Source organism: Onthophagus taurus, chromosome 10, assembly GCF_036711975.1.
Source record: "Onthophagus taurus isolate NC chromosome 10, IU_Otau_3.0, whole genome shotgun sequence".
Classification (NCBI taxonomy): Eukaryota; Metazoa; Arthropoda; class Insecta; order Coleoptera; family Scarabaeidae; genus Onthophagus; species Onthophagus taurus.
This window is the reverse complement of record NC_091975.1, coordinates 2,642,374-2,664,796: the sequence shown is the minus strand read 5'-3', so window position 1 is coordinate 2,664,796 and position 22,423 is coordinate 2,642,374. Positions and strand designations below refer to the sequence as shown.

Here is a 22,423-nt window from a genome sequence, read left to right as displayed (position 1 = left end):
AGATTTGTAAGTAATGGGAAAATTTTAAAATTTTCAAAAGATTTTTGATAATTTCTGTATTATTAATAATAATAATAATGCACCTTTATTGGGACCGCAAAATAAATACAACAAAACAATAGTAATAATTAATTTAATTTATTTAGAATAACAAGCTTTGTAAATGTGACAAATGTCAAATGAAAGCGCACTTCGTTTGTTCAAAGCCTCACGATCCCAAAACATAAAAGCATAAAATTTCCTGTACTTGACCATGTTCTAACCCATAAAAATTATCCTCCAGAATTTCAAGAGAGTATATCTAATGTAAAATGCCCATTCCAAACCGTTAACCGACGTCGCGCTCGCATCCAGAATCGTCCCAATTGTCAGAATCCTCGCTGTTTTGATACAAGAATATCACTGTCAAAATTTTTTTAATAATTATACTCGCGGACCAAATTCGACGGGGAAATCGCCTCTAGTCGCTGTACGATGGTGTTTAGGGTGTTCAGAGGGTTAAGACGCATCAATCATTGCAGTAGTCAGTAAGTAAATTCCTTTCTATCTCTACACGTTCAAACATAACCTCAAATATTTTTACCGACTTATTAAATGCGTTCGTAACTTGCCCGGTTAGAAAATGGCAACCGCATACTTTCGCATTGAGGCACTACTCCGAGAAAGATACGGACAAACCAGTAAAAGAAGGCCCCATCACCGATTTGCCACCGATGAACGAAGAGGTTAAAAACCTTCCAAAAGCCGTTTACGCTTCTTATACGGAGGATAATCAACAAACTCGCATTACTAAACTTTCAAATGGATTAACTGTTGCCTCTGAAAATAGATTTGGTGAATTTTGTACTGTCGGAGGTAAATTTTAAGAAAAATAATCTTCAATTAATTTCACGAATTTTTTTTCTTTAGTTGTTGTGGACTCAGGTTCGCGATATGAAGTAGCTTATCCAAGCGGAATAGCTCATTTCCTTGAAAAATTAGCGTTTAATGTAAGTTATACTAAATTAATTATTATGTTAGGTTGTAAAATGTTATTAATTTTAGTCAACAGCTGCATACCCAGATAAAGACAAAATGTTAAACAAATTAGAACGTCACGGTGGTATTTGTGACAGCCAAGCATCTAGAGATACATTAATATACGCGGCATCAGTTTACACACGAGGTCTCGATGATGTAATGCAATTATTAAGCGAGGTAACGTTACGGCCGCGCATAACTGAAGAAGAATTGGAAATGGCTCGCCAAGCGATCAATTTCGAATTGGAAACTTTGAATATGCGCCCTGAACAAGAAACGCTTTTAATGGACATGATCCATATGGCCGCTTATAAAGATAACACCTTGGGATTGCCGAAATTATGTCCTAATGAAAATATTCATCAAATCGATCGTAACGTTCTCTTTACGTATTTAAGTCAACACTTTACACCTTCGCGAATGGTCGTTGCTGGGGTTGGTGTTGATCATGAGAATTTGGTTGAGATTACGCAAAAATATTTCGTTAACGAAAAACCAATTTGGGAGGAGGATAAAAGCTTGTTTTTAGCCCCAAGAAATATATCGGTTGATGAAAGTGTAGCTCAATATACAGGTGGAATCTTACAAGAAGAATGTGATATTCCACAATTTGCTTCTGCTGGTCTTCCGGTTTTATGTCACATTATGATCGGTTTAGAAGGTTGTTCACATCAAGATAAAGATTTTATAGCAATGTGCGTTTTGAATATGATGATGGGCGGTGGTGGTTCATTTAGCGCTGGTGGACCCGGAAAAGGAATGTATACAAGATTGTATACAAACGTTTTGAATCGATTTCATTGGATGTATAGCGCGACTGCTTATAATCATGCTTATACAGATACCGGATTATTTTGTATACACGCAAGTGCGCCGCCAACTCATTTAAGAGACATGGTCGAGGTTATTGTTAAAGAATTAATTGGTATGAGTGGAAATGTATCCGATCCTGAATTAAGAAGAGCAAAAACTCAATTACAATCGATGTTATTAATGAATCTTGAATCCAGGCCTGTTGTTTTTGAAGATATTGGACGCCAGGTTTTAGCTACTGGAAATAGGAAAAGACCCCAACACTTTATTGATGAAATAGGTTCGAATTATTATAAAATTAAAAAATAAAACTAATAATTTTTTTTTAGAAAAAATTACTAAAGAAGATATAATAGCAGTTGCTAGAAGACTGCTCACTTCGCAACCATCGGTGGCAGCACGTGGTGATTTAAGAAAAATGCCTTCCTTGGAACACATCCAACAGTACATACTTGAATCTGAAGCGAAATTATCAAAAGGACGGAAACTATCGATTTTTAGATAACCTAAAGGACGAGTGTAATAAGTTTTTTTAAGTACACTACCAACGCGCAAGTTGTGATTGATTTCTCTTATCCTAATCGTAGACTGTGACCCTTAATCACTATTTATGACTTATTTACTCTTTCTTATCTTTTGTATATACACTTATACATTAAAGGTGCAGGCGATGTCTGAACAATTATTTACCGACCGATCGATCTTAAACTGGTTGGTTTTTGATTTACGTCTGCTATAAAACAGGATTAATTGTAAATAAATATTTTTTCGTTTTACATATAACAGTTGTTTTATTATTTCATCATTTCCTTTTTCATCTAATAACAACATCCTTCTTGTTAACAGTGAATTTCACTTAAGATGCAATATACAAAAATATGTATCCATAGAAACCAGAGTATACCTTCTTACTTTGTCCCACATAAAATGCCTGAATGTTTCTAGGTCTAATGTTAGTTCTAGTAACAGTGCAAGCTAAACTCACATGGTTCTAGTTCTATGCATAATGTTAAGGTGGCTACACACGTAACTGCAAACTTGACAAGCATGCATGATCAATCTTTTTGTACAAGCATGTAAAATTTCCCTTCGACACCACACGATACAAGTATGCTTGAACAAGCGCCAGTTTGCGCTTGGACTATGTCGAGCTCGGACGACGATGCGCTTATAAACATTAAACTTATAACTAATTCTAATAACTAATGTCATCCTGGATTTATACAAATTTTTACTTCGATATAGGTATCTTTCTTTTTAGAAAAACTTGTTCATGTAACAATAATCTTGTATAATTCTTCATTTAAGAATTATAAATTATTGACGCAAGAATGAAGTTTTTGATGCAAAAAATTGATATTCTTCGATGTTAAGAATATGATATACTTCTTCAATAATAGTTCTATTCTTAAAGCAAAAAAATATTTTAAGAAATACATTCAAAAATACATTTTTTTTGAAAGTCAAGAATAATGTCCCTCAGTGCGGGATCTCAGATTGTGACCCCTACTATTATTGGCAAATATCCCTACATATTTCATAAATTAAAGAAAACCTCCCTACGCCATTTTTAGGCTGAAAAATCCATACGTCCACACGTCAAGCAGTGTGCTTGGTACACACGTGCGGTTTCGCTTGATGATTAAAATTCAATCCTGTAAATTCAATGCCTGTACTATTACGCTATGTTGCATTTTATGTGGGACAGTGCAAGTGTATAGTAATTTCGTAACTATGGTTACAGCATTCATATATTGCGAGTTATAGGAAATTTCCGATATAAAATTAATATTTAAGTTAAGATTCAGAATAATTTTTTGTTCCCCTCAGAAATAAAGAAACTTTTTATCGGATAAAAGTGCGAAATAAAGTGAAGGACAAAGCGTAAAGTAAAAGCAGCAAAAAGTTGTTATGATAAACTTGTTAGACTATTTTTTTCTGTTATTTTTTGGGGGACTTACATCTATTATTCATTTCTACAAAAAAAAACCGCTTTGATATCCAGATTTCATTTCTCTAAAAAATCTTTTGTAATAATTAAAATTAATGTGTTTCACGCATTTGCTTTAAAACGAGTTTTACGTTTCATTAACCAGAAAACCCTTCCTATAAAATGAGAAAAACATGAAACTTTTCACCATCCTCAAAATTGTCCTTCCCACGCGACTACTTTAATTAGAGAGGGTAGAACAAAGAATTTCCTTTCCTCTTTTTGTTCATATCTTGTATATCCAGATACGCTAATGGATGAATCGCACAAAACGCTGTTCATTTTCGTTTTAATTGGATTCAAACAAAGAAAAATAGAATAGATAACAAATAAAAAAGATACAGGTCACTATTAACACTAGATTAAATTTTTAGTCACGTACAATTTCCTTGTTACACACTTTATGTTGGATATATTTCACGTTGCATTTAAACTTTACCTTCTGTTCGAAATTCGAGCAATAACTCAAAGTTTTAAAGCGGTATTTCTTAAGATGTGTTGATGTTTCTTATATCTTTCAAGATATTTAAAAACTACGTGGAAATCGGAAACCGCTCTTTGATGATTACACTTTGATATAATGCCGGTTAGTTCTGGGAAGAACTTTTCAACTTGATAGTTTATAAAATATTAAAAGTTGCTTTGAAGTGATGACAAAGTCGTTTTATATTATATTACTCATACAAGGACACTTCTTGTACATAAATCGCGAAAATTGCGACCCTAAAGACACATTTTTCCTTAAAAATATTGTCTCACGCGATAATGTAACATTTTTATCTCTTCAAGCAATTTGTTTCTCACCTCATCGATAAAAAAAATGGAGAAACTGCTCCCTGTTTTATGATAAAATAGGGAGGCATTATTATTTTATTACTACAAAGGAGGGAGGCAATTATAATAAGCGATCTGTGTCAAAAGAGAAAATGATCAAAAAAGAACGATAATTACCTACATAGCAATTAGTGCGCAAAGTAATTGTTAGATGAATTAAAAATGTATAAGAATGGCATTTTGTAAGTAAGAAGATGACTGTGACAAATTTTCTTGCTAAAAACGATCGACAATATTGATGCATCGGTTTTCCATTTGTTACATTATGCGACGTAAAGACCTTGCTCTGTTTCTTGGGTTATTCTCAGGTGGCGGGGTTCCTGTAAAGCTTTCGCAATTTTTCCTACAAGAAGACCTTAACCTGCCAACTTAACTTGTATTTCATTTTTTTTTAATAAAAATGATTTGTTTTTCTTTATTTCCCCTTTACTAATGTTTTAAACGAAAAAAAAGGGACAAGAGTCTAAAAGTATGGAGTCTCAAAAGAAGTCAAAAAGAAGGCGAACTCGATCCTTTTCCGTTTTGTGAAAAAGATTGGGCCACTGAACGGATCCGTATATAACACAAAGAAGTGCTCCTTGCAAAGCTCTATAAAAAGAATGTAACGAAAAAGCTTTTTGCATTGATACTTTTCGATAGAAAATGATCTTTTCATCTTATACCTGTTTACACAGTAAAGTGTAGGTATCAATTTCAAAAAAAATCTCTTTTTTTAATATATTTCGAATAATGCCGTTGTAAAAATATGTTTTCCGGAACTTTCACGGTATAATTCTTTTTGTAAACAAAACTTACCTTACATAATATTCCTTCACGTTATAATTAACGTTACTTAAGGAAAACAAAGTTCACCTAACATTGCTGCTTGGAAATGAATAGTTATTGCTCGTAGAAAGATATTCTAGATATTGTTGGCAGAAAACTAGATACTATTGTCAGAAGACTGCTGAGTAATGATTATAAACTGCTGTAGGAGGCTTACACGCTGTTGGCAGGTTAGATACTACTAGAGGATTAATTAAAGCTCGTGCTACATATGATTACCCAGTAAACAAGAAACCTCTGTGAAACATTTCAATTTTGACGTACAGTGAATTAAATGAAACATCTTAGAACTACGTTTCATATACGTGACAGATACGATTTTTACGAAACGTATCTAAAGATATGTATCAAATACATTTCAGTAGAAATATTTATGAAATATCATTAAAATATGTAGCAGAAACATTTCATTTGAAACATTTCGCTACAAATGTGTCTGAAACATGTCTGGAATATCTTCAGCACCGCCTGTGAACGTATGTACAAACATTAATTAATGTTTGTAAACAGAACTAACCTAAGGTAACATTCCTTCACGGTTTAATTGACAGTTCAAAAGAAAACTTCACGCTATAATTAATGTTTGTAAACAAAACTAACCTTACTTAACATTCCTTCACGGTGTAATTGGCATTTCAAAAGAAAACTTCACGCTATAATTGGCATTACTAATTACTAAAGAAAACTTCACGCTATAATTAATGTTTGTAAACAGAACCAGCCTTAAGTAACATTCCTTCACGGTTTAATTGGCTTTTCAAAAGAAAACTTCACGCTATGATTGGCATTACTAATTACTAAAGAAAACTTCACGCTATAATTAATGTTTGTAAACAGAACTAACCTTACCTAACATTCCTTCACGGTTTAATTGGCATCTCAAAAGAAAACTTCACGCTATAATTAATGTTTGTAAACAAAACTAACCTTACTTAACATTCCTTCACGGTGTAATTGGCATTTCAAAAGAAAACTTCACGCTATAATTGGCATTACTAATTACTAAAGAAAACTTCACGCTATAATTAATGTTTGTAAACAGAACTAACCTTACGTAACATTCCTTAGTTATGTCTCAAAGAATATTCAACGAAAACAAGCAACAAATACAGTAAAGGGATGTGAAAAAATGTTTTATAAGACACCTGGCAAGTGTCCTCGAAAAGTAATTCTCACTATAGAAGACTAGATACGTCCAATAGAAAGCTGGAACTGCTTCCCAATAACTTCCTATTGTTTAGAAAATAATCTATATTGTTGACAGAAGTTTAAATACTACTAGAAGATCAAATAAATTCAATGTTTAATGTAATATAAATTGTTAACTTGTAAACATTTCAAATTATAAATGTATTATCTTGCCGACACGATTTATTTTAAGAAGACCTTTGAATTCGTTAGGCATTGTTTCTTGTTAACAATTGAGTTTACTCCTTCTTGTATCTCGTGGTTCTAATCTTACCTATTCCATCATTACTTGTGTGAGCGTGTTTAGTTTTCGTCTTGGAAATCAAATATAGTGTTCCCGTCCAAATTAATTTATTGTTTGAACAGTTCGAACGAACACTAACAATATGCACAACTTTATTTAGTGTTTATGTACGATCTTATCAATTTGAGAAGTTCCACCCTATTAAATTCAGCTTATCCTCCTAATTACTATCGAAAGGAACGTCTAGGGCAATCGTTCGAATGGGAAGGTTTACGTTTGCTGTCAATTCCATGAAGATAAGTTTATATCTCCTTTAGCTAAACTTTGATTGTTATTAAATTTGGAACTGCAAATTTTGTTTATAATTTTTTAATTACTTTCACGTTTATATTTTTTAATTATTTAACGTAGGCAAAATAATGTGATATGATAAACCATGACTACAATAATGGCACCATGCAAATTACATTCCCTTGGTTATTGCATATTCATTCCATAATCAACAATAAATTAGATTTTGCACGGAATGAAAACGAGTTTTCGATATGATCAAATACTATATGTTAATAATTCGACAACAAACTCTGATAATTTATAATTTTAGTATTTAGTAATTAAGAGGGGTAAATTCATATTTGTTAGGGAATTCATTTTAAAAATTTAATTATAAAGTTTCTATTTTCTCTCGAGACCGTCTAGTTTGTGACAAAAAAATTTTATTGTCTACAACATATCCCTTTTAATATTTTATCATTTTATTACGACTTGAAGCGTAAAAAGAAAATAATATTTAGAGTGAATCCGCGTAAAAAGTTTCAGAATACATTTCCATACTTTTATTACTTCTCCTTTTTTTCGTTTTTTATTACTCTTGGTATTACCTTTTCAACTTGTGGATTTCTATTTTCCTTTTTGGGATAAGTTTAATCCTTAAAACGAAGGTTTAAAAAATTTAATATTAAAGTGTTAGCGATTAAATCACAATGAAAAGGAACGATCCTGAAACTCGCATGCGCTCCTAAATTACGAACTCGTTTCCGATTTTCCTTCAGTCCTTCGCTAAGTTCCCTTCCGGAAGGGACTTGTGGATACTATTCCATGAACGTTTACATGCAAATATCTTTTTGGGAAGGAAAAAGTGATCAATTAAAAAGTTTTTTGTTATATAAAAAAAATGGAAAACGTAAGTATTTATATAAAACTAATTAAATAGCCGTTTTGTTGTTTGAATTTATTTTTAATATTAATAATAAATCAAATTGAAGTTTGTAAGCGGATTAATAACAAAGCGTGCTCGCATCGCGTTATTAACGTTCAGTTCCATTTCCAATTATAAATGAAATAGTGGATGTGATGAAATTTCCTGAAATTCATTACAAAATTTTTGCTAAACAATACACTTTTAGGTACCTAATCTGGATTTTGATATTTTTACTTGTAACAGTAATCGTTAGATTTTAATGAAGACGTAAATTTAATAAAACGCTTAATTAAACGAGAATATGCACTATTTCAATAACAAGTTCAAATGGGTTCCTCTGTCGACTTCGTTTATTGCCGTTTAACTATTACTTAGAATACATACAAACTCTCTTAGCGCGATTCAAAACTTTCCAATTACATTAATCAATCGAACGAACAACAACTAAGCTTTAAGCGCCTCCGGATATATTAACACCCACGTGAGGAGATTTACAGATTAATTTAATCAAATTCAGGAAATTGAGTAACTCTTTCCATGAAAATTGGACCTACTTATCACGCAAAGTAATTATTTGAGAATTACATTTATTAGTAATTTTAAATTGTGAATGAAATTTTAATTACAAAATAAGGAATCTTTAGAATTTAAAGTACCTAGAATGAAGTTTGTTTGAAACCCATTGGGGTTTTAAATCCGTTTGAACAAAAACCAGATGCTCGTATGTTACCGGGAATGTACGTGGGAGGATTTTACAAAGTTCGGTGAATTCCATTTAAGCAAAATGCGAACAGTGCGAGCTAACTAAAACGATTTGATACCTAAATACACACAACCAAACGAACGGTTTTCGAAAACTAAACCCTAGCATTAAGGAACGTGGCGAGAGTTGAATTCATAATGATTAAGCTTACAATTTGCTAAACGAACCTTTATGCTTCTTTTCTTGGTAGTAATCCTAATTCTAAACTGTTTTTACCAATGCTTTTGCGATAAAACCTTTTTCTTGTAAACATCCCTTTTTTATTTTCTCGCATCTAAAATGGAATTGTTTTCATGAACATTTGGTATATGAAAATCGCAATGGTGTGAATTTTAGTATTCCAACTCCTCTAGGATGTTTGCTAAACGTCTAACTTGTAAAGAAAGCACCCCACATTCACATTTACATTAACACGTAAATTCATTAAAACTCCTATCATGACAGAATTCCCAAATACCGTGTTTTGACGTCTTTTTGAGAGTGATGTTTCTTTACAAACATCGTAACATAAAAGATAAGTTCAATTTAAATTTCAGCATCTATATTTATTTACACTTCCTTCTGTTAAGCCTAACATCTTTACAGGAAACTTTAGATTTGTTTAGATTTCAACCATACCAAGCCTATTAATAAGCCTATACTAATATACCAAGCAATTAAAATTATTCAACCAAGCCGAGGTCGCTTGTGGCCGAGGCGCTACATTTATACCACTTCGCTACAAAAACTAACCTAGTTTATAACGATATCAAGAGTGATTAAGCCGAGGTAGCTTACGGCCGAGGTATTACATCTCGGCTTAATCATTTTTAATATTATTATAAGCTGGTTATTTTGTATATGGTATCAATGTACCGCCTCGGCCGCAAGCGACCTCTTCTTTATTACTCCAAACATCGTTAAAATGTTGTTAGCTTATGTATACGATAAGGTATAAATGTAGTGCCTCGGCCGCAAGCGACCTCGGCTTATTACTCTAAGCATCGTTAAAATGTGGTTGGCTTATGTATACGATAAGGTATAAATGTAGTGCCTCGGCTTAATCACTCTTGATATTGTTGTAAACTGGTTAGTTTTTGTATGAGACATGATATCAATGTAATGCCTCGGCCGCAAGCGACCTCGGCTATTTATTCTTAAAATCGTTGAAATATGGTTAGTTTCCTGATACAATATGGTATTAATGTAGCGCTTCGGTCGCAAGCGACCTCCCAAGCGAAAATTAAGTGTAGTCCAATTAATTTTAATTATCAATTAAATTAAATAAAGAATATTTACAAAAAACCGATGTTTGAAAATGTAATGAAAACTTTACTGCTAGCTTGACTTTAATTAAATTACAAATTCTACGTTATTGTATTTCGATGGTTTCGCAGAACATCCAGGAACAGCTTGTAATTAGGAACTATTATCTCTCGTCAGAACAACGTCGACGTTGTCATTTACGATCTCATTGTTTTTCATAAAATGATTCTTATTACCAGTTTTATTTATTATATTTTTAATAATTAATGTTGGTTGCGGAAAGTAAAAATAAAATTCAAAGTATATTAATAATTTGAATAAAACTTTTTGTGTTAATTAACTCGACCTACTTTATCAAGAGTAATTGCTGCATTTCATTTACATCTTTTGCGGAAGGTGAAAAGAAATGGAAATTTAAGATGGACTGTAGATGACAGATTTAACTGGAGCGGATATCAATGTTAGTTATGTAAGGAAAAATTTAAACTTTTAACATTCTGAATGGTTCTGTAAAATTGGACGTTACTGTTAAGCCTCTTTAGCAGTTAATAGACCTTAGTAAATCTGAAAAGTTTGTCTAGTTTTAAATTAACCTTGCCAGCTTTTCTTCAAGGGTCTATTAACTCGAATACCGAACGAGAAAACTTTTATTCTGACTTTTTTTAATACGTGACTATATAAGTGGGCCGTAAAGAAATAACTAGCTATCAATTTTCCTCAAGATAACTTTTATGAAGAAGCACTTTGATTTAATAAAAAAAAATTTTAATTTCACAACGGAATTTTCCATAACTATCAACGAAATCTTGTTTACAAACAAAATTAATACTTGATGTCTCAAAATTATTTAGACATTCCAAAGATTACATTATTCATGAATTTCCCGCACCCCTCCGTTTTCAGGATATTAATCAATGCTTTTCTCTCCTTCATTTTACGTGACAAGCTTATATTATAATGCTAGGAATTCCACGTCTATTCGTATACAATGAAATATATCTTGCCGAAAAAATATAAACTTTTTATTCTCTTTTCAGATAGAAAACTATTCAATTTTTGAAGGGATCGATTATGGTCCTATTTACCCAGTGATTCAATCAACAGTAACGACAATATCTTCTGGTTCAAGAGAACCATTAGAAGATAACCTGTCGATGTCTCCACTAGTTCAAGCCGGATGGACGTTGGTTTTCGCTGCGATGATTTTTACAGCGGTCGTAGGGAATTCAATTGTGATTTGGGTGGTAATTGGTAACGTTGGATTCAAAAAAAAGTAAAAATATTTTCTTAATTTTGTTTTTATAGCACATAGAAGAATGCGTACTATAACAAATTATTTTCTGGTTAATCTTAGCGTGGCCGATTTATTACTTTCAACGCTTAACTGCACTTTTAATTTTATCTACATGTTACAAGGGTTCGTATCTTTAAAACGTCTTTATATAAATCACAACTTTAATATTCCTTGTCCATTTCCACTAAAGAAGAGATTAACTTTATCCTTTGGAGATGTATCATCTTCTTAAAGAAAATTATCTCTCATGTCAAGAAGGTTTTTGATTATATCTTTTTGTATGTTCAAAACGTCGTTTTATTCTCTATAGGCACTGGCAATTTGGAAGAGTGTATTGTACTGTTAACAATTTCATAGCTAACGTAACTGTAGCGGCGAGCGTTTTCACATTGATGGGCATTACATGCGACAGGTGATTGAAAACAAATTAATACTCCATACAAAACGTTTAACAATTACTTCTTTTGCGTTAGATATTTGGCCATTGTACATCCTTTACAGCCGAAAATGTCAAAAACTGTTTCGATAGTTGTCATAATAATCGTTTGGTCGACGAGTATGGTTTTGGCTTATCCCTGTTTACTTTATTCAGATACAATCGTATACAGGTAAGTGTTCCTTTTCCTTTATTATAATCGCCTTAAGAGTGAGACATTAAACCGGCAATTAGGTGTGGAACTCGTCACGCGACTTCCGGTGAATTTAGTTTTAATTAAAAGCCCGCTAATCCATTATAAAGCAGACAACGATCTAACTTTTAATGAAGAAAGATAGTGAATTGTGCACTTGAAAATGTTAACTTTGTTATTTTCCAAATGGTTCTATTTCTACCTTATTAAATTTAGGCGGTTTTATAGTGTACAGTTTGTATAAGCGAGCGGTTTACGAAATTAATGACCCTCATAAAATATTTTTCTCCTTATAGAACTTGGGAACTTTTAAAATAATAAAATCCAACCAACTTGTTGCTACAATGAATTCATACACTATATCTATTGTTTCTATTGTAACAATACCCGTATTGTGTGTAATTTACTGAAACTTATTTCACCATGTAGAGAACTTTCTAATTTATTTACAATTAGAAGTTACGTCATCATGGAAAGTTTTCGGACTAGCCCATAAACTGGCTTATTAAAGTTTAGACAGTGTTTGCAGAAGACTACTTTCGTTTTATAGAAGATTAAATAGTACTTGAACAAGACACATCTTTTGAATTACAAGCAAGTCTCCATATTACTAATGGTAGTCGAAACCGTTTAGATAGAAAACTAGATATTGCTGGTAGAAGACTAAAAACAGCTGGCAAAAGACTACATATTGCTATTGGAAGAGTAAATATAACTAATAGAAGACTGGAAACTGCTTGCGGAAGAATATCTACTGCTTGAAGACTTATCTAGTCTTTTTCGTGGATGTCTAGATAGCCAGTGTCTTCTCCGGCCATGTTTTAATCATCAATTAAAAACTATCCCACGTCCTCCACGATTACAAGACGACCCAATTAGAGATGATTTTATCGAATAATGAGATAAAAGACAAACCCTCTCGTTATTCCTCTAAATCATTTTTAAGTTGTCCAAGCCTAAGCGAACCTAAGTTTTAAATTCCATAAAACGAAGATTAATCATCTGGGAATATCGCCTTCACTTCTTCGTGTCCAATTAAAATACGGATGTACCAAATATCACCTAAACATACTCCATGTAGTGACTTGTTACATCAAGAATTAGCATAATTATTAATGATTTCGTTAGGGTGGCTATCATGGAAGAACCAAGAATTATAATAATAATTACAGTAGATATTAGAGTTGACTAATCAAAATGAACGCAGATACCATACTTTTAATGAAGATATAGACGTGGAATAGATACTGATTGTAGAAGACTGGATACTGTCAATAAAGGACCACATCTATTTTATAGAAGACTAGGTACTAATGGAAATTTTTGTAGTAAAGAGAAATATTTCAACCCTGAAAAGCAACATTTATCGTAGATAACGAATATTCCATTTTTTATGTTGTTTCGCGTGTTAGCGGTTTCATTTCGTAGCAAGTAAATTAAAACTGTACGCGTATTCATTAAATATACTCACATATATTATATAAATATAAATGTTTCGCGTTGTTATCAGTTTATTATTTTAAATAATTATTATATTACTTTTGTAAAAGTACAATTTATTTAATTATTTTTTGATTCCTATTCTACGAATCCAATTCCCCAGGATTTAAAAGCAAAAATAATTTATACATCGGCTATTTACACAGTTTCATGATGAATTGCATGGAAAGTTTACCTTGTGAGTTGTAGGTGTTTTATTCTAGAAAAAATTACAACTTTTTAATTATAGTCTATATGAAGCGGCTTACATTTGAGTTCTTTATTATTAAAACTTTTGCAATCGCCGCAATGCCTACGCGAAACCGAACGAAGTTAATATTATTAAAATATTCATACAGAAATTTTCATAACCATCAATTTGTATAAATACATTTAGTTATATTTTTGTCTTTTAGGTTTAAAGATAAAGAAAGAACTGCTTGTCTTTTAATATGGCCAGATGGTACACCGACTGAATCTAATTTAGACTATGGGTACGTTAATAATAATACAATTTCGTTTTTATTTAATAAATATTTGTTAATAAATAGTTAATTAATTCGTTTGATGGTTTCATTTAATCAAAATTACATATTGAATTAATCAGTAACACAAAAACGATTTTTTAAAACATTCTTTTACATTTTGTTTTCGTTCTTTCAAACAAAATTCTATTGTATACAGTAAACAGCAAGAAAACGTTTGCATACATAATTTTCCCGATATCGTTGTGTCTGCGTGGAACCACTTGTTTTAGGAGGTATTATTAAATTCCTAAAGGTCGAAAGTTTCCACGCAAAAAGCAAACACATCGATCTTTTTAGTTTTTTAATTACTTTGTGCTTCTATTTCAGGTACCAAATAACATTTTTGGCTGTAACTTACGTAGTTCCAATGATTTTAATGTTATGGTGTTATACAGCGATGGGTTTAGTTCTTTGGGGTTCAAAATCAATAGGTGAAAAAACTCAAAGACAAATCGAATCAATCAATTTAAAACGAAAAGTAATCTTATAATAATAATAAATTTAATTTAAATAATAATTATTTTCGTAGGTTGTGAAAATGTTTATATTCATAGTAACCGTTTTCTGCGTCTGTTGGCTTCCTTATCATAGTTATTTCATTTACACTCACATCGATCGTGAAGTGGTGTACAGTAAATACGTACAACACGTTTATTTAGGGTTTTATTGGTTTGCTATGGCCAACGCTATGGTGAATCCCCTGATTTATTACTGGATGAACGCGAGGTGAGTTCCCAGTTTTATTTTTCAAAGCTTTAAATTTGAGACGGTTGAAATAAATGTAAATCGATTGGAGGGGATTTCGATTTTAAATAAATAGAAAATTTGAGGCATAAAATGACCAAGTTCTTTTCCTTTGAACTTGAAAATTGTTGGTTTTAAATCTCAAGGGAAATTGACAGAAATAAAAACGATTTTTGTCGAATCCGGCTCCACCACCATTTTTTTAAATAAACCCATAGGGGATCTAATAAGCTTTGTGACATTGAACAGTACAAATCTGGCCAATCAATCAAGTAATAAATGACAAAGCTATGATAAATCGATTGAACCAGTTAATTCCATGTACTCAATTAACAATAATAAGTCTTTAAACTCCAATTATTTTGAACATTTTTTTTAGATTTAGACAATATTATACAATAGTTCTTTGTTCGTGGCGAAGAGCTGTAAAAAGATCGGTAAAAGGTGACTCAATACCAATTGTTACGTTTCAAACTACAAACTCGTTACGTTCTGGAAAATTAGGTAATTTTTTTATTATACATATTTTCAAAGCATTTTGCATTCGTGTCAACTGCAGGGTTCAAATATAACCCAAGGAACGCATCGTGCAGGCGACAGAAACCTGAAACCTGCAGGAATACGACATCGCAACATTCAATAAAGGGAAAAACGAGCGGTTTGAATAACACGTAAATAAAAATGGAAAATATGCAAGATGAATATGAAAAAAATTAAATTAGTTCTAAGTCGTGTTGTTCGTTTTATAAATAAGCATTGGAACAAATAAATATGCAATTAGGAGTCCAATCTTTTGTTATTTATTTTAATTAACGATATAAAATCAATTATTACTTACCATTTGAAGTGGACAAACAAAAAATCAACAGAAATTTTAAATTGACATGATGAAGTTAGGTTATGGTGTGTTAAGTCACAACATTTTAATTTTGCAGCATTAAAACTACTTCACGGGGTCTTAAATCACTAATAACAAATAATTTAGGTGTTTAAAAATGTATTTTGATTATTCTTACGGTTCAATTAAACTTTCTTTTTCCTAAAATTCACGTATTTTAGAAAGAATGATAAACGGTCGTTTTTAAATGTCAAAACTATAATTTAATACGATTGATTACCGCTAGATGGGGTGAGTAATCAATAATCAATTAAAACAAAAAGGATTTTAACAAAATTAATAATTTATGAACTAATAATTAATTGAATTAAAATTAATTATCAAATAAACAAATTTTTTGCATTTTCTATTTATTTTGCTTTTATTAGTACCTCTCAATTTAATTACTTGACAAATAACATTGACAGCAGTCAATGAAAATGTCAATTTTAAGAATTTAATGATTATTTATTCTAAATATGATGAATTTGGAATTAAATATTATGTATTTGTTAATGAATCGTTTTAAAAGATGATAAAAAAACATAAAAAATTCTTTTTATTTCTTTTGACAATAATAATTTTGGTTACATCTTCGAAATGTTTTAAAAATGTTCTTCATCGGAATTTGAAGAAAAAGTTGCAGAAAAATATTCTAAACCAGGTTATTTCTTTAATTTAAAAGTTTACAATAAAAATTATTTATAGATTAATTCTAGGAAGTTATGGTTAAATGTAAAAATGAATCATTCTATGGCATTGAAATGGAAACATTTACTGGAATTAAATATTACTCATTTTTGGGAATTCCTTTTGCTAGTCCACCAATTGAAGAATTACGATTTAAGGTTATTAATTAATTTGATTAGTTTATTTACTTAGGTTGTAAAAACGTTTTAGCCACCTGAACCATTTAATTTTACACAACGAAGATGGAACGCGCGCTTTGAAAGAAGTCCCTGCCTCCAATTTCATCTCGAATCGAAAAAATGGAATACAAAACGTTTAATTTTTAATAATTTAGCATTAGGAAAAGAAGATTGTTTATATTTAAACGTTTACACACCACGATTACCAAAGAATTATTTCAACGAAAAATTATTACCGGTTATGGTTTGGATTCATGGTGGTGGATTTTTAATCGGTGGAGGAGAACAAAGTCGTTATAACCCCGATCATTTCATAAACGAAAATGTAATCATGATTTCCTTAAATTATCGCTTGGGAGCTTTTGGTTTTTTAACAACGGGTAATAAAAAGGCGCCTGGAAATAATGGGTTAAGAGATCAAGTCATGGCTTTAAAATGGATTAAGGAAAGGGTTAAATCTTTTGGTGGGGATCCCAAAAAAGTTACGATTTTTGGACAAAGTGCTGGAGCCGCATCGATTTCTTATTTAATTCAAGCAGAACATGCTAAAGGTTTTTACCTTTTTAAATAAATTTTGAAAAAAAAATTCTTTCTAGGTTTATTTTGTAGGGCAATTATGCAAAGTGGAACATCTTTATGTCCTTGGGCGCTCTCCAGAGATGTTTGCCCCAAAGAAAAATATAAAAGATTTAAAAAACTCTCGTCAAAAAAAATTTTAGAAACCTCAATGAAAGAAACGATTCAAACTTTGGCATTAAGAAATCCATTAAATGGATTTAGTTACGCCCCTGTTGCTGAAAATAATCATTCCGATTCATTATTTTATGGAAAAAGTCACGAAAAATTAAAAAACTGCGATATAATCAATCAAGTTCCAATTTTATTGGGTATAAACGCACGCGAAGAAGATACAATAGCAACAAAAATGCATTTTTTAGAAAAAATTTCGTTTTTTCTTTTCACGATCAAATTAAGATTTAATCGAATTATTAAAGATGTTGTTCCCATCGATATGAATTTGGATGAGAATAAATGTAATAAGGATCAAATTAGTTACTTAATTAAAAACCATTACAACATAACTAAAAAAGGATTTACCCCTAATTTAATGCGGGTAAATTAAATTTAAAAATAATTATCGAAATAAATCTTATTTATTTTTAGTTTATAGGTGATAACATTTTTGTAAAACCAATCATGGAATTCGCCAAATTATATTCGCATTGCAACAAAGGTAAAAACACGTTTTTGTATGAATTCGTTTATGATTCTCACGGTGTTGGACACGGAGATGAGTTACCTTATTTTTTTAAACCAAACAAAAACGACTCAGTTTATTTTATTTCGAAGAGATTAATTAAAATGTGGACGAATTTCGCTAAAACAGGGAACCCGACACCTTTTAAAGACCCACTTTTACAAAATATTCGTTGGCCTTCCACATCTGAATACAACAATTTTGCATATTTGGAAATTGGAAATGATTTAAGTATTCAAAATAATTCACGTACTTATGATCTCACTTTTTGGAATGATTTGTATGAAAAATGTGGCACCCCACCTTTCGATACTTATTAACATTAGAAAAATAAGATAATAAATAATCCAATAAATACTTTGAGTAAACGTTCTAAACTGGATTAATACAAGATTTATTTTATCAAAAACTTTACTCAGTATCTTACGTAAAGTGATTGAAGAAACATGGTAAATTAATTTGTTTTAACTAATATTATTTATTAAAAAATTTATTTTAGTCTCAAACTTACATTTGGCCCTATTATGATATTTTACATCCCGGTTCTTTGATAAGAATCAGAGGAATTGTGAATAAAAACTCTGATAGGTAAGAAAAATGATAAATGATTATTTTTATGACGTTAAAAATGTTTCAGATTTCATATAAGCCTCCAAGACAATTTTGAATATTACTGCAGTAACTTAATAATGAGAACATCGTTTAGATTTGCTCGTGGGGGCACTTATTTGGTAAATAATTCAAAAAAAGATAACGTTTGGATGTTAGAGGAGATGTTAGAGCACGTTAAACTACAACCCGGGGATGTTTTCGAAGTTTTAATTTTATGTGAAGCCACAAAATTTAGAGTACATTAATCATACCTACTTTTAAATATATTTTTTTAATAAACTACTTTTTAGATTGCTTTAAACAAAGAGCATTTATGCGATTACGATCATAAACAACCAATTTCATCGGTTAGATGTTTTGGAATTCATGGTGATGTAACCCTTACTTTAATTTCGTTCGAGGAATCTGGGGATGAGGAAAAACCAATAATTGGAACATCTTTTCCTGTACATCACAAAAAATAATGTAGAAATTGAAATTCAGATATATATTATAATTATTACATCCATATTTAAACAGTTTGACAATTCATGCTTCCACAACACCCCGGAAAGGTTGTATTATGAACTGGATCTATGTAATAGCAACCTTTACTCGATAACAGTTCTGCACAACTAAAAAAATCAAATAAAATTAATAAATAAAATTATTTTTGTTGTTAATTACTTACGTTGTATAAGATATAATTCCTTCATCACATTTAACCTTCCCACAAACATCCGGTGCATACTTCAATCGCTCTTCACCTTCTTTCATATAACCTACATGTACATCAGCTGATTTGCATGTATATCCTTCTTGAATTTTATCATCATCTAAATTAAATTTTTTATTTATTAATTAATTAAATCAATAAGTAACATAACCTAAAATGAAACAAATTAATCCTGTATAAATTTAAATTTATTAATCACTTCTTTTTTATTATTTTAATTTTAATAATATGAATAAAACTATTAATTAATTGAAATTGAATTAATAAAATTATGTTAACCACATAATATTTTTTAGTAATTTTATTTACCTCAAGTTGGTGTATTTAAATTATGATAAATTAAACGAAAAATTAAAAATATTTAAATATCAATTTATATATGTAAGTAATAATAAAAAAATAATCACATTTTTTTTATTTATTTATTATTTCTTTCAATAATTCTGTTCTAAACAAAAAATTATTAAATAAATTAGATCAACGCTTGGTTAACAGTTACAGTTATAATAAATTTGACGTTTCACTGTCAAAAAAATTTAAAATTTCAAATGACAAGGTGAGTAAATTTTGTAGTGCCATCTACAAAAAAAATTAATTAACACTACAACTAATATTTATTATTAATTATCATATTATTCGTTTATTTTGTAGAATAAAATGCTACTTTTATAAGATTTTTTTTATTTATTTATTATTTCTTTCAATAATTCTGTTCTAAACACCAAATTATTAAATAAATTAGATCAACGCTGACAGTTGACAGTAATAAATTTGACGTTTAACTGTCAAAAAAATTCTTTAAATAATAAATAAGAACTGAGATATAGTAACGACGACGATTCTTTAAATAATTATTATTTATACAAAAAAAGCAATATTGAGGATCATTTTTTAACCTACCATCAACTGGTGCAAACTCGGTGAAAACACTACAATGAATACTTTTCAAAACAACTAACAAAATAATAAAACCCGATTGATAAATCATCTTGTTCGCGAGAAATTAATTCTTAAACTGAGAAAATATACCAAAATCCAGAAGCTTTTATGTAGTTTTCCCTCCATTTTTTTATATTTTTCCTTCTTTTTATTAGAAATACTTTGAATAGGTAATAGATCGTAAAATAACGAATAAAATATTACAATCGGTTTTTTAGGTTTTTAATTACGTTTTTTTATTACAATTACTTATAACTACCGATGTTAATTTTTTCGACATTATTAACAACACCTTTGTGTTCAAATTTTGAAAACAATCATGTTTAAAAAGAGAAAATTTTATTGTATTTTTTCATTCAATCCGGTTCTGTTTACGATTTACGTCAATCTATATCCCACATTTTCTTAAAAAGAACTCATTTTATTTCACCTGTCCATATAAAATTAGAAAACAAATTTTTATTCTAATTTATGTTTAGAAAACAACCATATAAAAATGATAATCTTAAGATATTTGAACGATTAAATCTTTTTGAGCATCAGCACTTGCAACAAGGTTTTTAAGTTCATAACCGTTTTCATTAGATGATGTTGTATCACCGGCAACAAGAAGCATTGACATACACCCAGCTAATTCACCTAATTTTTCCCCTAAATCAACTTCTTCTTTAAGTTTTTGATTCAAAAAGTTGAAATATGTTAAAACCTCCATTGGCATTGTGTTGATACGATCTTGATAAACATCCAAAAAAACGTTGAAAGCGATTATTAAAACCCTAGTAAATCGATAATCTGTTATATTTTTATTAAAAAATTTTAAAATTTGTATTAAAAACTTATTATCTCTATCTTTAAATACTCTCTCTAAAGCTTTTCTTCTTAAAAGTTCCATTATAACCTCAACAGTTATTTCTGGGGTTTTATTCACAAAGTAGGGTCTTAAAACTTCATCCAAAGCTTTTGAATATTGAAATTTTTTTAAATAATAATCGTAACGCGATATCTTCTCTACGTTTTCATCTTCAATTATAACATCCACTTTTTCATTATGAGTAAAGGATTTATACTTTTGAGAAACTTTTTTCTTTTCTTTCTTGTCGATTTTATCTTTATCCTCCATTCGGCTAACGCAAACTAAGCCATCAACTAAACCAGCAACTACTGTATCATCAGTTTTAGAAACGCCCAAACTTAAAATAGCATTCGGATAATCCATAGTATGCACAACTTTGTATGTGGAAATGTCGTAAATTTTAACATGTCTATCTAACCCAGCCGAAAGTAATCGATTATTATTTGAAGCTAATTGCATGCTTGTTATAGTTTTGTGATGTTGCGAAATTGTCCCAATTAATTTCCCTTTTGAAATCGTATCCCAAATTTTTATACAAGTACCACCGGCCGATAAAAATACTCCACCAGCAGGTAAAAATAAAACAGATTCAACTGGATGCCCATGGTTAACAGATAAAATTAATTTTTCCATTCTTGTATCATATAATTTAACCGTACCATCATAACTTCCAGAAAGAACTAAATCTGGTAAATTTGGATTTAAAGCTCCTGCTCTAATATAATCAGTATGTTCAGCGAAAGTTATTAAATTCTTTTCGGTAGGTATATCCCAAATACGTACTGTTTTATCATCAGAAAATGATGTTATTTGGGGTCTGTTATGAGCACAAAATGTACGATAAACAGGTCCTTCGTGTCCTTTAAATAATCGAAGCATACTCTTTGTGGACACATCAAAGAGTTTAATAGCACCCTCGTCACCACCTGCGCATATTAATTTACCATCCGAACGGAAAGTAGCCCCATGGGCATTTTCACGAAAACGTGAAAGGTTTTTTACCACCAATTTCGTTATTGGATTGTATACTTGCACTCTTACTGAACACGTTACTGCGAAATGATATGGTTCTATTGGCGAAAAGTCTATGTAATCAATGGGGCCAAATTCTTTTACCAAAACTGGATCCCTCAGTTTTTTCCAATAAACGTAATCTGGAGTGATTTCTGGTCCCGTTTTAGGGTAAACTTTAATATCTAACTTTTTAAAACTCGACATGTTTAATGTTTAAATTAGAAATAAACGTAAACATAAACGCACATGAGGAAGTTAGGTTATGTTTAGATTATAAAGATAAATAAAAATTATTATAAAAAATATAAATTTAAAATATATAGCATTTATTTAAAGATAATAAACCGTAAAAATTTGTCAAATTAATTAAACATTTATAACTTTATTTAATTTTTTTTAAATAAATTTATTTTTTGGGTTCCATCTTGTATTGAGTAAGCCAACTAAAATTTGAATAAACTAAATTGTTAAGTGTAATCGGATTTTAAAA

General features: G+C 30.4%; 5 protein-coding genes across 6 annotated transcripts; 4 read left to right on the top strand and 1 right to left on the bottom strand.

Annotated features, from left to right (window-relative positions):
• The first annotated feature begins 198 nt into the window (after window positions 1-198).
• LOC111428371 (mitochondrial-processing peptidase subunit alpha) lies at window positions 199-2,422 on the top strand. The gene is made up of 5 exons (XM_023063863.2): window positions 199-527; window positions 620-855; window positions 910-989; window positions 1,045-2,113; window positions 2,163-2,422. The coding sequence occupies exons 1-5, from the start codon at window positions 475-477 to the stop codon at window positions 2,336-2,338; spliced, it is 1,614 nt and encodes a 537-aa protein (XP_022919631.1). The 5' UTR covers window positions 199-474; the 3' UTR covers window positions 2,339-2,422.
• A 5,592-nt stretch (window positions 2,423-8,014) lies between these two features.
• Window positions 8,015-15,585, top strand: LOC111428094 (tachykinin-like peptides receptor 86C). The gene is made up of 10 exons (XM_023063492.2): window positions 8,015-8,097; window positions 11,161-11,374; window positions 11,429-11,540; window positions 11,728-11,829; window positions 11,891-12,025; window positions 13,942-14,019; window positions 14,380-14,530; window positions 14,582-14,778; window positions 15,176-15,300; window positions 15,356-15,585. Exons 1-10 carry the CDS (start codon window positions 8,089-8,091, stop codon window positions 15,469-15,471), a joined length of 1,239 nt encoding a protein of 412 aa, XP_022919260.1. The 5' UTR covers window positions 8,015-8,088; the 3' UTR covers window positions 15,472-15,585.
• Window positions 15,586-16,083: 498 nt separating this feature from the next.
• On the top strand, window positions 16,084-18,123 carry LOC111428570 (venom carboxylesterase-6-like). Of its 2 annotated transcripts, none has more exons than XM_023064147.2 (5): window positions 16,084-16,337; window positions 16,393-16,521; window positions 16,574-17,093; window positions 17,139-17,656; window positions 17,707-18,123. In XM_023064147.2, exons 1-5 carry the CDS (start codon window positions 16,206-16,208, stop codon window positions 18,118-18,120), a joined length of 1,713 nt encoding a protein of 570 aa, XP_022919915.2. In that variant the 5' UTR covers window positions 16,084-16,205; the 3' UTR covers window positions 18,121-18,123. The 2 variants fall into 2 exon arrangements, with proteins under 2 accessions (XP_022919915.2, XP_022919917.2); XM_023064149.2 differs by having other exon boundaries at window positions 17,714-17,816.
• A 17-nt stretch (window positions 18,124-18,140) lies between these two features.
• LOC139431459 (galectin-7-like) lies at window positions 18,141-18,913 on the top strand. The gene is made up of 4 exons (XM_071199251.1): window positions 18,141-18,249; window positions 18,300-18,388; window positions 18,438-18,648; window positions 18,703-18,913. Exons 1-4 carry the CDS (start codon window positions 18,247-18,249, stop codon window positions 18,874-18,876), a joined length of 477 nt encoding a protein of 158 aa, XP_071055352.1. The 5' UTR covers window positions 18,141-18,246; the 3' UTR covers window positions 18,877-18,913.
• LOC111428572 (U3 small nucleolar RNA-associated protein 15 homolog) lies at window positions 18,885-22,200 on the bottom strand. Its single transcript, XM_071199250.1, has 3 exons — window positions 20,028-22,200; window positions 19,083-19,227; window positions 18,885-19,026 (listed from the first exon to the last, which is right to left on the bottom strand). Exon 1 carries the CDS (start codon window positions 22,135-22,137, stop codon window positions 20,572-20,574), a length of 1,566 nt encoding a protein of 521 aa, XP_071055351.1. The 5' UTR covers window positions 22,138-22,200; the 3' UTR covers window positions 18,885-19,026; window positions 19,083-19,227; window positions 20,028-20,571.
• Between the last annotated feature and the right edge of the window lie 223 nt (window positions 22,201-22,423).